This window comes from Seriola dumerili, unplaced genomic scaffold, assembly GCF_002260705.1.
Source record: "Seriola dumerili isolate Sdu_G_001 unplaced genomic scaffold, Sdu_1.0 BDQW01000193.1, whole genome shotgun sequence".
In the NCBI taxonomy this organism is placed as follows: Eukaryota; Metazoa; Chordata; class Actinopteri; order Carangiformes; family Carangidae; genus Seriola; species Seriola dumerili.
Window position 1 is genome coordinate 1,795,164 of NW_019174448.1, and position 16,174 is coordinate 1,811,337.

Here is a 16,174-nt window from a genome sequence, read left to right on the forward strand (position 1 = left end):
AAACTTCTTAGTTGGAAATTTACAGAGGGGGAGCTGCACTAAACCTCTGAGTGAGGTCTTTAAGTGAGGCACTTAACCCTGAAACTGCTCAGCCAATAAAGCCATGATCTGTGGGGAAGCTTGAACTTGTATCGGCTGCAGCTGCAGTTCTGTTAGTGTACTCCAGGGGGCGCAGCATCTTTAACATGTTTATCTCTACCTGCCAGCTCACCTGTGACACAAGGAAGTTGCTGTGTAATCCTTTGAGGAAACAGGCCTGGCCTTGGCCTGCCGCTACAGCTTTGTAAATCATTAATCCTCTCACCGAAGCTGCAGTGTTTACATCTCCCAGGCTTGTCAGTATCAACTTTCCGACGTATGAATACCATAAAAGCTGTTTTGTGCATCACTATTTGTGTTCACACTGACTCGTTCATTAACAAGAGTTTCCTTCTCTGGAGGCACATTCCTACCAGCTCAGTCTGGTTTTAAGGTTACACACACTCAAATTCCTACAGTTCTGTAAACATCTGAACTGTGGCCCTGTGAGGAAACTGGGAACAGATCAATTACATGAAGAAGCTCAAGATTCTCAGAGAGATTGTAGAGCTGAAAATACCAGAGCTGTAACTGAGAGCTCGGGGGCGTAATAAGTTAATGCTACTTCAATAAAAAAATAAAAAAACTGGAACTCATTATGTTGCCAGTCCCCTGTCAATTACTTTTATTTGGCTCATATTAAAGATAGGACTGTTGAGATAACAGTAATCATCCTCATGCTGCACATGTCTCAAGTGCAATTTAAAGCCTTGATGGTGTTAAGTGCTGCAAACCCAATCAACTGTAATGAATGTGGATCAAGATCCTGCTTCTCCTGTCTTTTTAAGTGAGATGTCCATGTCTCTTTTGATTATAGATCAGGTCGAGGTTCTATATTAATTCTGTGAAAGTATCAAAGTGCTCAGTCCACAGAGAAACATACACAGCCTGTATTCAGAAACTGAGCCTTAAAACGAGCCGTCAGGACTTCCTGTAACTTTGTGATGTCGCAACAAAGCAGACTCAGAGCCTCTCTCCTGATTGGCTCACTGACCTGTTGTTACTAGAGCTCCAGAGTGAAGCCTGAGAGAGGAGATGTAAAACTACACTGAGATGGTTTTTGGTTCTTAAAACAACAAATATATCTTCTTATGGATCAACACTTCAAATAAAACAGGAAAAGTGTAAAATGTGGGAAAGTTTAGATGAGAAAAGCACTTTTTTTTTTTTCTGAGGTCTTACCAGAGTGTCATCACTGCGTGCCACGCTCATGTTGCTCCTGGACAGGAAGGAGCGGGACAGGCGGTTGCATAAGGAGATAAGTCGGACGGATTGCTGGAAAAGAAGAATGGCGACACATGAATGACTATCAAGAACTAGAAAAAGTTGATGTCAAGTAGAGTTAAGAAGACTGCGAACAGGCAGGCAGGTGTAGACATAAAGCAATTTTCTGCTCTATTTACAGTTACTTGACTCGTTGCATCGTTCTGTGATAACCCATTGTCTTTTGTACTGCTGTGTGACTCGATTCTTCCCTCAAAGGGCAAAGTCAAACACACACACACACACACACACACACAGTTAAAACCTAAAAAATACAAAATATGATGATGACATCATGGTGGCACGTGCATTTACCAATGTTTATACAAAGTAAACTGATCATCACTTGCACTGCTGCTGCTCGGAAGTCAAACAAGTCTAATTTGTTTTACATACAGGCGATCTAAAACACATACCTGACGGCATTAGCTTAAAGGAGTCATAGAGGAAAAGTGCAGGGTGACTGATAATCTCTCATGTGTTTTTCAGGACGTGCTAGGGATCGCTGTGCTTTGAAAATAATTTCAAAGCTGAGTTTAAGAGCGCCTTGCAATCAGTGCTCATCCTTTCGACAAGCGGCCAACGAGCAAATGAGTACACCTCAAAAGGAAAATATGATTATAGGTCTTAGTCTTGAATTGGATTCTATTTGCTCTGTCTTTTGGACACAGCTGGATTTTATTTATTCCTTTAAAGTATGGTGAGATATTTCAAAAACCTGACAGACTTTTTAAATCTCGTCTAAACAAACTATATTTACGTCTCTGCTTTGTCATATTTTGGTGCCAGTTTTATATGTGATGAATAAATAAACACAAAGTCAAATCAAGCCAGAAGCTACCAGTGTGCCAGTGGTAGCCTGAGCTGGAAGACAGAGATGTGGCGTGACATCGCCGCTGAAACCACCAGACAAGAGAGTCCCAGCATCTCTTGCAGGCAGGGAGCAGAGCCCGGTCAGATGTGATGAACCAAAACAGACAAGGAAACAACCACCAAAGCAGAACTGGTAGTAAATGTGATGGTTATGGCGAGCCTGCAGGAACTGTGGTGACATTAAAGTGCAGTGTCTTGGGGATGTGACGAGTTACTGGGCGAGTTTTGGTTTTTTTTTTCCCCCTCAAGCTCGAGTGAGTAAAAATTAGAGACAGTATCAAAGAGAAGTACTTACTTTCCATTTTCTTCGAGCTGCAAACTTCTTGAACTTTTCCATGTTGACAGCCGACTCCTTCCTGCTCAGCGCTTGTTGAGTGTCTTTTGGCTGATTTCACAAACACAGCAAATGTATGGACATAAAAAGCTTTTCAGAATATTCTTGGCGAGATAAATCTGGTACAGAATCAATTAGTGGAGGCTTGGCAACATTCAGCTTATAAACTCAGACCAGTTAAAATATAAACTGCTGCCACAAATAAAATGACGAGGAATTTTAAATTTTACTGCATCACTAATGTTTTAATATAAACAGAGATTTCATCAGTCAGCTATCAAAAGAGTCCAACCTTGATCCAGGGGTGCTGGAGGCTGTCCTGAATCGTCATTCTCTTTCTGCAGACAGAAAATAAGGAGAGGGAGAAATCTGTGTTGATTTGTTGAAGATATTTCCAGCAGTTGCAGAGAGATACTTTCTAAGACTGTTTATGTCCCTGGACATGCACTTGCCGGAGTGTTATGTTTTGGCGTCTAATAAGCCATTAAACTCAAGATCCTGGATTGTGTTTCATCGTCTCACTGGTATGATAAAACTGCAGCTCCTGTGATTTGGATATTGCACTTCGCCATATTCTGATTTTCATAATATTTTGATTAATTGTTCAGCCCTGCTGGTACCTGAAACAACAATCCCGCACCAACACAGCCGATTGGGTTTGAAATTGAGAATATCATTTTACAAGGAAAATGTATGAAACAATTTGTCAATTAACTGATTAGTCAATAAACCGAAAAGTCACATGATACTACTTTAATTATCAATTAATCATCTATGTAACAAAAATTCACTCTTTCCAGCCTCTAAAATGTAAAGTCTGGAACATCTTGGCCGGACAGTGATGACCTAACGATTGCCTTGTATATTGACCTTTGACCTTTGTTGAACTGGAACATCTTATTTCCTTTTTGAAAGTTGTCATACGTCTCTTTAACAACATCACAGATACAGTAATGAGACAAACTATTTGGAACGTTCAAGCAAACAGGGAACAATTTATCTCACATTCGATTTGTGTACTACTTCCCAAGATATATTCATTTAAAGGATGTGATACTTAATTTGGAGAAGATGTTTCAAAACATAGAGTCAGCACTAGATCTATACACAGATTATATTAAACAGACGTTATTAACAGAGCAATGCTTGGAACATCGACACTCTATATTTAATTAACATCTGACATTCAGTAAGAGCCAAGATAGCCTTTTAAAAAAACTGATGTGGTTCAAAGTACAGACGCCACTTCCCTCAGACTCTCACTGCCACATCCTTTAATACAGCTGCTGTAAACTAACAACAAACACGACACATTGTTCTGAAAGAGTTTCAGTGGACACACCACTTCCTCCCGTCTACACCTCTTTACTACCACATCCCTGTGTCTAACAGAGAACGCTCACACACACCTGACGCAGTAAAAACCCAGAAACCTACACACTGTCTACTGAGGTAACACTGGACTTCAGGGGAGGAAATGTACCATATGAACCAGAATATCATGGAAAACAATGACTGGTGAACATTGTTAAATAGTAATGTGCGTCTTCCCCGAGTGGATCTCCATTAATCTTCCTGCCGGCTGACGGATCCATGTCCGCTCACGACGTAGATCAGTTAAAAGCCGTTCCATTGTGATGGACTCAGTCGGGGATTTCTAAAAGCCCCATTAGTTGGAAGTTTGTAAAGTCAGTCTATTCTTTCGCCCACCGTCTGCATAAAGCAACCTGCGCCCGTCTCTTTCTTACTTTTAGCCCGTCTAAATGAAATTATCTCCACACCTACAATTATTCACCTCTGTGAGCCCCCTCACACTCGCTCCATTGTTCTGACGGAAGGAAGGGGAGTAATTAGGAGCGAGAGAAAGAGTTTTGGTGGCAGTTATTGTCTTTAAGTGGAGCTGCAGTCATTCAGTTGTTGCTAGAGCAACTCTGTATGAGGGAGAGACAATGACAGGTTTAGGTTCCTTATTGTCTAGAGACAAGGGAGTTTTATTTGGAAAACTTGCAGAGAGCCTGTATTCTGTGTGATTGTCAGCTTTTGATGGTTTTATAAACGGCAGCAATCAAAGAGGAAATATTCATCTATTGTCTTTTAAAGTACATTATTATAGAGATTATATAGAGATAGGGAGGAGACAGGACATTTTATTTATAATACAGCTTTACTTTTGAATTCTAACCAGAAAAGGGCTGATGTCTTTAGAATTTGATGTTCACTCTAGTGCTGAAAGGATTATTCAATTAACGATTTTGACAGCCGATTAATCATTTATGTCACTGGCCAATCAAAATCTTCCAAATGTACCAGACTCTACCACAAAGCAAGAAGCTGCTGGAAGCAAAAAACAATATCAGACGACAGTAAATGAGACGATTTGCTTTTCTCCGCTTCATATCATGGATATGGAATATTTTTGAGGTTTAGTTTAGACTGTTGGTCCGATAAAACCAGGAGTGTGTTGGACATTGTTCACCAGTCTGTCACATTGTTAATCAAAAAATACACATATTTAGTCACTAATGAAAATAATTATAATTCTTATCCCTAGTTCACTCTTCTGGAAACAGTTTACATTTGTTTCCTCTCAGTCCATGCTGTGATATTACTATACCTCAATAACCTTGTGGTTATTTCTCACAATCGAGAATCCATCTTGCCAGGACAGTGTGTCGGAGCAATCAGCATCCTATAATAGAGGAGCAACTGGCAGCTACGGACGTGTCTTAGTATTGAAAACAGCGGGAAGCAACTGTTTGTGAAGAACAATGGCGGCTCATAAAGAAGTCAGCGTAGATGCTGCTATGACGTCAATTACATTAGAACCGGAGAGTATTTCTTCACTGAAAGAAGCAAAAAGATATTAATTTAGCAACTGGCTCTGCTGGTGGAGAAAAAATATGAAGGATGCAAAATCTGATTGGTTGAAGTTAGCTGTCGAGTATAATGGTAATACCCTGTCAAGTAATTTCTGAAAGCGCAAACGAAGCCTTCACAGATGGATCTGTGTAACAACTGGCACGTCAGGTTAATTCTTCAGAGCATCAACAAAAAAAATGACCTCAATCTCTACCTGAAGCTGAACGTTTAAGACTTTTGTCTCAAACATCATCTAATAGAAAGACGGTTCACACATACTTGGGGTCTTTGACAAGGAGCTTCGCTATGAAGTCTTTGGCCAGGATGCTGGTGTTGCTGAAGAAGTCCTCGTCAAACGTGTAGTCGACGGCCGACACGTTGGCCAGCGTCTCCTGCTTGTTTTCGCCCAGGAAAGGCGACGCACCGCTCAAACTGAAAGATGGGAGAGAGGTTAGAGTTGTACATCAGTGGAACAAATGAGTAGTCAAACGCAACTATTGATCATTTAGGCCAGTGGTTCTCAAAGAGGGGTCCCGGGACTACTTGAGGGGGTTCCTGGGGGTCCTGAGCGAAAAGGAGAATCATTTATTTTCACTATATTTCCATCCATAAATAACACGACAGAATTTATTGCTATTTTGGTCATGAGTTTCAAACACTGTCTGTGGTTAAACATCTAAAAGCAAAAGTCTTGAGATGGACAAAGTTTTCGAACCACTGATTGGTCATTGTTCAAGCTAAATTGCAAAAAGAAAAAGTGCTCGTTCCAGCCTCTGACTTACTCCTTTTCTGTTTTTTGTTAAATCATCTCTGACTGAATATCTTTAGATTTTAGACTTCTGGCTGGAACAAGTCACCTCAGATGCTTGAAACTTGTGATGGCCATTTTCCACTATTTTCTGACTGATTAATAATCAACTGAGGCAATTACTGGCAGACAAATCAATAACGAAAATGATATAGTTATAGTTCGTCAGACTAGTGCGGACTAGAGAGACCAATACATAAGAACTGATGAAGCCGCTTGGATAAGAGGCGAAACACCTTCCACAGACAAATACAAGTCCAGTTGCCTTCGATTTAATTTGAGAGAGAGATATAGTTATAAGTAGTTATCTGATTATTTAGTAGTTATTTTTATTGTTAGTAGCAGCCCTACTAAATAAAAAAGACAACGATACAAAATACAGAAACACATCTAAAACACAGACAGCTATGGATTTCTTTCTGATTGCATGTTGAGCTCTATGTTTGTGCTCAACAGCGTCTGAATCTCCAATATAATCTACTTTAACAACAGCAACGCCGTCTCATCATCGAGCTCGTCCCACTGGGTCTTGTAATCAAAGGGAAAATGAATACATTGGTTTTCAATTCAAACACGAACTCGCTCACCGCTGATTAGCTTTGGCCCTTAAAATCAAAACTTAGACCTTACCACTCGTTGATGTGGGGAATGTGATTAAAGAGCTGCGTAGCAACTAATGGTGACTCATTAGTCAAGCCTTGCTATCAGACTGAAGTATGTGATATTTGCTAGTCAAACACTATCACAGGAGAGCCAGCTGCACGGCTTTCAGCTGCAATGACTGCGTGAGGAGTTTTGAGTGGGGCGCAGAAATTTCATATGAACACACTTAAAAATCAGCAGATGCAGCGAGGGGATAATATTCCCAACATGCAAGACAAAAGCACAATTTAATGGACCAAACCGAGACACACACACACACACGCACACACACACACACAGGGCTGAGCGGTCATGCGTGGTGACAAGGTCCCAGCCTCAAACCCTGGCCTTCCCTTCTCTCCTGCACGCCAGCACCAGCCACTAATTAACATGCCAGCTGTGACAGACGTTGAGGTGGTGAAGGTTGAGCTCAAGTTGAGTGGAAATGTATGAATTTATCAACTGTATAAATTGCAGCTGCTCAGAACAGAGTAATTAACGCAGGTCTTCACAGGGCCGGGCAGGGGAGGCAGCAGCAAAGTGTTAAGTCAGGGATCTGTGGACACATTTCATCCACCCTTTCTCCTGAAATGCTTCCCAAATGAGACCTGAAGATGCAGAATGCACATTTTTTATGCTGAGATACACCCATCTTCACAACCTACAACCCAAATTAGGGCTCCAGCAGAGCAGAGAGTTGCATCACCACTAGCTGATTCACCACATTTCCCCAAATGATTTCAGTTTACATTACCTCAGGCGAGGCGAGTCTTTTGCATTGTTAAAAAGTGCAAACAGTAGTATCTCTTGCTACTACTTGGAGTTGCCTAATGGAGCTTTCACTACTTTGCTGCAATTGGGTCATCACTCAGGCAGAATACTTGGAGATGCTCCCAAAAAAATAAATAAAAAAATCACCCAAAATCGTTCATTGAATCGCTCCCAGTCTTTTTTCCTCCTCTCTCCTTCCTTTTAACAATAGGAGATGAACATCCAGTGCACCTCACTGTTGCTCCGCTGTGATAACAGGCAGTGAACGATCTATTTTCTACCTTGCCGGGCGGAGCTGTGACAGCTGTGTGGGTGGACAGCATGAACAAAGATCCTGCGTGCATGTGTACAGCATGTGTGTGTGTGTGTGTGTGTGTGTGTGGATGCATTTGTGCATGTGTAAGACTGTGTAATGTAGGGACAAAATGATGCATCATTTTAACAGCACCTACACATTTCTCTCCCAAAATGAAGCATGTAATGTTTGTAGCTGCGTATTATATAATAATGAGATAACACCTGTGTTGGTATTTGCCTTTACTTTCCCTTTATTATATTCTGGTGAGAACTCTCTACATGTTTGTGTGGGCAAACGCACCTAATGTGCAATTTTGTGCACACATTATGTGTTTGTTTTCGTGTAGGTGTCTCCCTGAAGGATAAAGGTGAGTGGGAGCTCAGAAAGCCTTGTTGCTGGGTGTAAAGAGAAGACGGCAGCATCATCGAGAGCCAACAGCAGTTGATCCGTGGGTCGCCAAGGGCATCAACTTTTCTCTCACTGTTGAATTAAACCTGCAGACAGCTGCTTTAAGAACACTCGCTGGTTAAATGAAAGCCTTTGGCTGTAGAGGATGAAGTTGTTTGTTGATAAGATAAAGATCAATTGTCAGAATGAATTAGTAGCAAATTAGGTGTAGGCCTACAGTTCAAACCAAAAGGTTGACATTTTGACTGAAAGGTCACCGCTTTGAATCCTTGGACCAGTGGAAAAAAACTTAGACAATAATGGATTCTTCTTCTTGAGACTTTTTTATAATAAACTGCCTTCATTCATTTTCATTAAACAGTGAGCTGTATCTATAGATTGTGATTTGTTAAATTAAAAAGGGGAATGTATAAACTGGACTTGTTTCTGAGGTCACATCTCCTTCAGTAACTGCATAACTTGCTGACTAAATCACAGAAGACCTGCCAGACTTTGGACAAAGTCCAGCTAGACTAGTTTCTAGCAGCCTAGAGACCATTATTTTACCTTTTTGGTAAAAAAAAAGAAAAAAAAAGAAAAAAGAAATTGTGAATTTCTTGGCGTTTATTTTGAATATTAAAAAACAGATTAAAGTCACATTTTAAAAAAATAAATTCAACAAAGATCTGGGAATAATAAGGATTTTTTAAATACTTGTTTTAAATACAAGGAAAGGAGCTGTTATTAACATTGTCTTTTTGCAGCAGGAAATGTAAGTTTTGGATGTGTGGGGGTATAAAATCTGGGTGGAAATGAGTCTACATTCTTCAGTGTAAATAAGTAAAAAGGTTATATAATAAAATAAAGTTTAAATCATTAGATCATTTATAAATCTCACTTTTTACATTAAAATGTAATATGCAACCTTTTCAGGCAACGAGTAATTGGAAATATCAGAGCGGTGACAGTGTGATCATCGGAGCGATTCTCCCCGCAAATTAACGTATGAAAAGCTTGATAGAGGTAGAAAAGATGATGGAAAGATGATAAAACTTTTTAAACTTTATAAACCCCAGGTGGAAAAATCATCATTTTTTATGGCATTAACAGCAGAGACATTAATGAAGCGTTTAATCAATATAAAATTATCAAATAAGCTACAACATAATTGCAGGTTTTATACTTTGATGTAAAGAAGGAGCCTCTATACTGTGGTCAACAATGAATCACTGATATTGGATATTTAATAAAAAGCCAATCAGTCTGATCAGCAAAACAAACTGTCCTGGACTGAATCTGCACAACATTCACACCACTGCTGTCACACTATCACACTCGCATGCACTGAAAGAGCAGTTATACGTGTACACTTCAACACTGTGACTGCTGAGGGGGCCAGCGAGTTCAACGACAGAGAGGTCAAAGAGCCGCCATTAACCTCTTTACATCTCAACAAGCATTCTGATGTTGCCTTGTTTAGAGGGTGACAACGCCCTGGGGTTTGTAAGAAAATGTGTTTCCAATTTATACATATTTCAGATACTTACAGGATGTAGGTTATCACACCGACGCTCCTGGAGAGAGACAGAGGAGAAGGAGAGATTTTCAGCATCGAACAGTTGATCTCGTCACAAAACAATCGTGCATTTTGACGGCATGGCATCGTGCAGAACATACATTTACTCAAAAGCAGATGTTCGGGTTCAGTTCAGGATTTCAAACAGCATATGTACACTATGGTGGTTGTAGAGCAGATTGAGTTTGTATTTACTTACCACATGTCTGCCTCCAGGCCCAAAGGTTCATAGTTGACTACTTCTGGAGCTGTAAGGCAAATACATAAAACAGAGGATAATTATTATTCAGGTCAACACCACACCACACACTAACCTTACCTCTGATTTTTTTCATTTGAGTATTTATTTTCCCTTACTAATTAATAATAAGAATAATGTATTTTCTTCTTGCAGTCCCTTTGCACTTTGTGACAGGCTTTATTTTGGCCTATAATCGCTTTTACCTGGGTTCAATGATTTTATTGTTTCTTCAAAAATGTTGTTCTATAAACTACTATTTTTTTAATCACACCTACAAGACCTATGATTATTATATTCTTTTCTCTAGTCACAGGTCCTCAGATATGTGAATAATTAAATGAAGTACATTGTTTTTGAGATGTGTAAACATTTTCTACATCAGCTAGAAGTCTAAAATTGGGCAAATAGTTGGTTAGTTGTTCATTTGTATTTATGTTTTATACAGTCATCAATCACACGGTTATTGGATTTAACAAATAAAAACAGAACCATGTGTTCTGACAAATAAATTCATTTGCTGAAGCAACTAAATATGGACAAAAACACATCAACTTTTTCGAATAGCAGCAGTAACAAAAATTTATAATTGTTGCCATGGGGACAGTTAGCTGTGAGGTACCATGTGTTGTAGCCTGTGTTTGCTACATTTGTTAAAAAGTATGGAACATTATTATCTATTAGCTGTTCTTGTTTGCAGTTTACCCATGGACCTAGAGTCAACTATCACTGGATTACTGTGGTACTGAAGCAAACGGGTCACTTTAACCTCTCCTGTGCCCGCCAGCGGAGGTACGCTTCACAGTCTGAAAACCTCTAGTGCGCAATTACAAAACCACATGTTGAAAAGCCAAATGCAAAAGACTCAATTTACATTTGTAAAGAATATACAATTCCATCTGTTTTTGTACCCGATGAATTTCAGAATTGCTCGGCCTGTTTTCCAGCATGATTTGGGCTTTTTGCCACTTGATCTTTATTTAGACCATTTGACCAGTGCCACCCTGCTGAACTGGGAACAGGCTCAGGCTTTGGCCTGGATGGTGCTGGTAGCGGGCAAGGGGAGTGTATGAGTGTTGGCGGCCGCCCCGGGCAAAGGGGTAGATGAGGGACAGAGCCACTGATGTGTCTATCAGTGTGTGTGTGTGTGTGTGTGTGTGTGTTTGTGTTGGCAAGAAGGAGCAGTTCTGATAATTGCCAGTCTATTATCAGGTCTCTCTCACTTAGTCCCTATGGCACGGTTGGCACCTGCTCTCACAATGCGCAACCCCTGGGATAAAGCCAGAGAAACAGGGTGGTGCAGTGAGTGTGTGTGTGTGTGTGTGTGTGTGTGTGTGTGTGTGTGTGTGTGTGTGTGTTTGTAGTAGAGAAAGGAAAGAAAGAAAGAGGACAAATGAGCTTTTAAACGATGTACACATAAAAACAAAAGTCGTGTACTGACCTACAAATTCTGGAGTTCCAAAAATGTTTTTAAAATCATTGCCAAAATCGATCTTGTGGGCCAGGCCGAAGTCAATGATCTTGATGCGCGGGTGAGGCACAGAGCGGTTCAGCAGCATGATGTTCTCCGGCTAGAGAGAAAGAAAAAGAGAGACAGTTAAAAAAAAAGTTGAGACATGGAGGACAGACAGAGGCAGGAAGAGGTGGTGTGATATTTTAGAAATTTATTTTATAAAGACCTCTCTTTATTGACACTTTCTTTTGAAGCTGTTATTAGTTTGCAGCCACCTGTGTGTTGTGATTTCAGTGGGGACCATTTACAATACTCACAGAGAAATTACAGAACAAATGCTGAAAAATTATGAGTTTACAACAACAGTGGTAGAGGATGTATACAGATCATTTACTTAAGTAAAACTACTAATACCAAACTAATAGCGACAATGCTACAATGAAAATGTTAGTATCAAAAGTAAAGGAATTATTTTTAAGTTTTCTCTACCGCTGAATCTGTTTTCTTGCCAGGAGCAGGTGGTGGTGATGGCCGCTTGCCAAGAACTTCAGTCAACATTACGTTTACAATATAAAAGGTTACGCCATCTGAGCAACGCTACTTGTTCAGGGCAGACTGGATGCTACAGTGACTTGGTATCAGAAAGTGACCTGTGCTAGCTTGTTAGCATGCTAACTTCAGGACTAGAGTTAGAAATAAAAGCAAAATAAGAGGTAACATTGGTGTTGCTTTCCACCAGTGGAGACAGCTCTTGGCAAGTAAAAGGAATGAAGTTTGATGCTGAACTCACAACAGCTGTTAATGCTAATGCTGCAGTAGCAGTGTTAGCAGTTGGTGCAACCAAAGATTATTTTCATTTTGCATTAATCTGCTGATTATTTACTCAAATAATCAATAAATTGTTTGGTTTGTAAAACTCCAAATTGTGATGAAATACTCAAAACAAAACACCCAGAGCACAAAGTGACACCTTCACACTGAAAATACTTGCTAACCAATACAGTTAACTGATCAACTCATCTCTAACTGTATATGTTGGGTATCAATCTATAGCAAAGCATCAAATCTTATAAACTCTTCATAAATTTTGTACGTAAAATCGTATAGCTGCATGAATAGATAACACTCAACAAAAGTACAATTACTTTAAAACTAATACAAATTTATAACCTAGTATAGTGGGTTAGTATAATAGTATAATGTATAATGTGCTTTGTTACGTTCCACCAATGTAGGACACACACTAAGTGTAAACAAGAGGCCAGCAGCAGAGTCAGACACAAAACCAGGATCAGTCTGTCAGGAAGGAGGCTCGTCAGCCATGGAAATCCCATGCAAAACACGAGTAAAAACCTCTTGAGGAAGTGGGAGAAAGGAAAGGACTGCAAAGATGCGCTTTAAGCAAAGCCAAACAACAGAAGCCGGACATTCCTAAGGACACAATGCCTCTTTTACTAAAACCATTTTCCTTCCAAACCTAGTCCATTCAGCTTGACTATGAGCCGAGCTTGAGGATCTAGTCTAGGGAAGGAACAAGGAACAGATTGGCAGTGGGCAGCAGTGGCAACAGGAGGCGATGAGAAAATACAATCAAACTCCGGCTCAGCTTGTTGGTTTTCTTCTCTGTTCTATAAACACTGACATGCTTATGTTTATGCTGGAATGAAGGAGAACGATCAAATGTGGATTACAACTGTCCCAGCTCTCCGTCTGCAAAATGTTAACACCTTAAATCATGAGCAAAGTGGGAATTTCAGGACCAATTTCACTGCAAGTAAAACCATGTTTCCCCACTGATATCTCTGCGACATGAAGAAAATTACAAAGAGCATTAATTAGATTATTGATGAAACAATGATACAGTAGATGCATCAAAGTTTGTGGATTTTGCAAGTGTTTTCCATCTAAAGAACAGATTACTTAAAATCCTTTTGCTCCTTCAGCTCAGATACAAATTGCATATAAGATGACTGCTGAAGACTCAGACATCATTAGTCTGCCCTGCCCAACATATTAAGCTCTTGAGCATAATAAGTACCCTGCCTGGCAATATTACTGTCTCTGTAGAATTGATCGGACTCTAAAGGAGAAAGTCATTTTCACAAAACTGCCTTCTTCTGGCACTCTAAACTATGTGATTGCAGTTTAAAATGGACAGACAGAACATTTGGGGGAGCTTTTATGTCTGACCCCTAATGTCTACTACAACTGCTGTCATGGTCAGGTCACAGCTGGTCAGTATCCACATAAAAAGCCACAGAAATAGCCTGGAGCTAAATCCGACAGAATGTTTTTGTAATGGGAGTCAAACACGATGAAAAGACAAGATGTTATCAGAGGCTAGGTGAAAAAAGCAAATAAATGCACTAAACTTCCACCCTTGGAATACTGCGGTATTGCAGAAAGCCATTCAACTAAACAAATTAAGTCTTAATCTGTAAAACGGTAAATAACAGCAGCTGATATCCAAAATGGAGGCCGTGGTGGTTAGTAAAAGCTCTGCCATTGATCAGCAGTGGCTGGCTGGGCACAGAGGTTATTACTATTATTTCTGCAGAACTGGAGGTCCTGAACTTTGATGTATGATTCGTGAGGATTGGTCTGTGAGTGGAGCAGTCAGTCTGGACTGTTGATGGCGAAGACGCCATATACGCAGCTGTAAGTGAACAACTGATCAATAACACTGATTGCAATTTAAATAAACAACTAGATTTCAAAAATACACTAAACACTGAGGTGGTGTAATGGGCAGGAACTTGTATGGTTTACCTGTCGTTCTGCTGTGGGTACACTGTGACCTTAACCCTTATCCCCTCAGGAGTTTAAACTACCCACACTCCATAATAAAAAAGAGACGTTACAAAAACAGATTAGTCATGGTAATTAGCCTGAGATGCGCTAGTTCAAAAACACAGATAGAAAGAGAAACTGATGTAAAATGAGAGGTAGAAGAGAGGTCAGCTAATGCAAAAAAAAAATTAGATTTATTCACAAACTATTGTAAATCCAGTCCTGCAGTGAGCTCGCAGTTGAGAAAATGTGCATGAACATCAGACTACTCTCAGGGCGCTGAAGTACAGGCAGCATTTTACTGTGGTCTCTACTAAGACTCATAAATGTTGGGGTTTTTGTTTTGTTTTGTGAGTGTTTGTGTCGGAGGACCCTTCTCAAAGAACAGAACCAGCTGCGTCTAAACGTAATAAGACCTTGAAGAAGCCTCTCACAATCTCACAATCATCAGAGGAGTGGATCTTTCTATTTCTTAAATTGTACATTTTCAAGACTAATCACTTGTAAAGTCTTATTTGCATTTGTTAAATTGTCTCAAACAAAGGACCTATGAAGGATAAATGCATGAGTCTAGTGTCCATTGCTGTGTCTAGTAATGCTAGTAGTATATAATCATTTTCACAGCAGTTAATACACAAGAAATCTGTACTTTCCTGTTTTTTCTCAACAGAAAGTGAAGCAACAGATGTCAATCAAACTGTGACCTTCACTGTCAAATCGACTTTACAAAGCATAAAATTTGACATTTCGACATGTCACAGTTGAAAAAACACAGGTGTAAAGCAACATGATTAACTGATTCATAAAAGTTGCTAGTTGCTGATTTATTGCTGTTAATTTACTAATTAATCAACAACATTTCTCTAATTTTGTCTATAATAGATGAGAGAATATTGAAAATGGACATTATTATTACTATATACTAAACTAATACAATACTATACTTAATCTTCTGTTGGTTGACTAATCGATTAATCAACTTATCATCTCAGCTCCAATATTTAATTGTGAATGTGCAACAGACTCAAAACCAAACTTCTTAGCATTAGTATGTAGTATGGAATGAGGACACAGTTTATGTTGTAGTATGTTATAATTGGAAGCAGACTGAACGGACAATATCCCCAAAACTTATACTCCAGCTCTGAAACCAGACAATCAGACAGACATGACGTCCTCTGTCTTTAGCTGCTGCTGTACCTTAAGGTCAAAGTGAGCGATTTGTTTGCAGTGCAGGTAGAAGACTCCATCCAGGATCTGCTTGAGGAACTGAGTGGCTTCTTCCTCGCTCAGCGACTCCTTCTCTGCCAGGAAGTCGAAGAGCTCACCGCCAGCCACTCTGCATGAAAGAGACAAGAGAGAGAGAGAGAGAGAGAGAGAGAGAGAGAGAGAGAGAGAGCGGGAGAGGCAGAATTAAAATGTGAGATCTCTCAGATCAGAGCCAGCTACAAATCCCTGCTTAACAGAGCTGAGCTGATGTAATCTAATCATCCTGGTGCATTAGAGCCCGACCAATTTACACATCCCGAGCACATTTTAACCAGCGCTGTTCTCAATAAAATACTTTACATCGTGTTTAAATAGAAAACCCTCCATTAACAACAACAATGGGTAAGATGGCGGAAAGGAATCTATCTATCTATCTATTTTCTGAATCATGAGGAACATTTACATATTCATCAAGTGAAAGTCTACACTGTTTATCAAAATCACAATCATCAAATTTACTTTGCAGTTAATATTATGATTATTACCAGATAATCTGTGGATTACTTTCTGAAATATTTGATTATTTGTTTTGTCT

General features: G+C 39.7%; 1 protein-coding gene across 1 annotated transcript in view; it reads right to left on the bottom strand.

The window, feature by feature from the left end:
- The window catches only part of dapk1 (death associated protein kinase 1), an 80,115-nt gene that overhangs the window by 30,243 nt on the left and 33,698 nt on the right, over positions 1–16,174 (bottom strand). Inside the window, exons 4-11 of the mRNA XM_022753751.1 lie at positions 15,571–15,709; positions 11,569–11,698; positions 10,089–10,137; positions 9,861–9,887; positions 5,687–5,839; positions 2,841–2,886; positions 2,510–2,599; positions 1,261–1,353 (exon numbers count right to left, since the gene is read on the bottom strand). Of these exons, the coding sequence (XP_022609472.1) occupies positions 1,261–1,353; positions 2,510–2,599; positions 2,841–2,886; positions 5,687–5,839; positions 9,861–9,887; positions 10,089–10,137; positions 11,569–11,698; positions 15,571–15,709 (727 nt within the window). The remainder of the gene's footprint in view (positions 1–1,260; positions 1,354–2,509; positions 2,600–2,840; positions 2,887–5,686; positions 5,840–9,860; positions 9,888–10,088; positions 10,138–11,568; positions 11,699–15,570; positions 15,710–16,174) is intronic.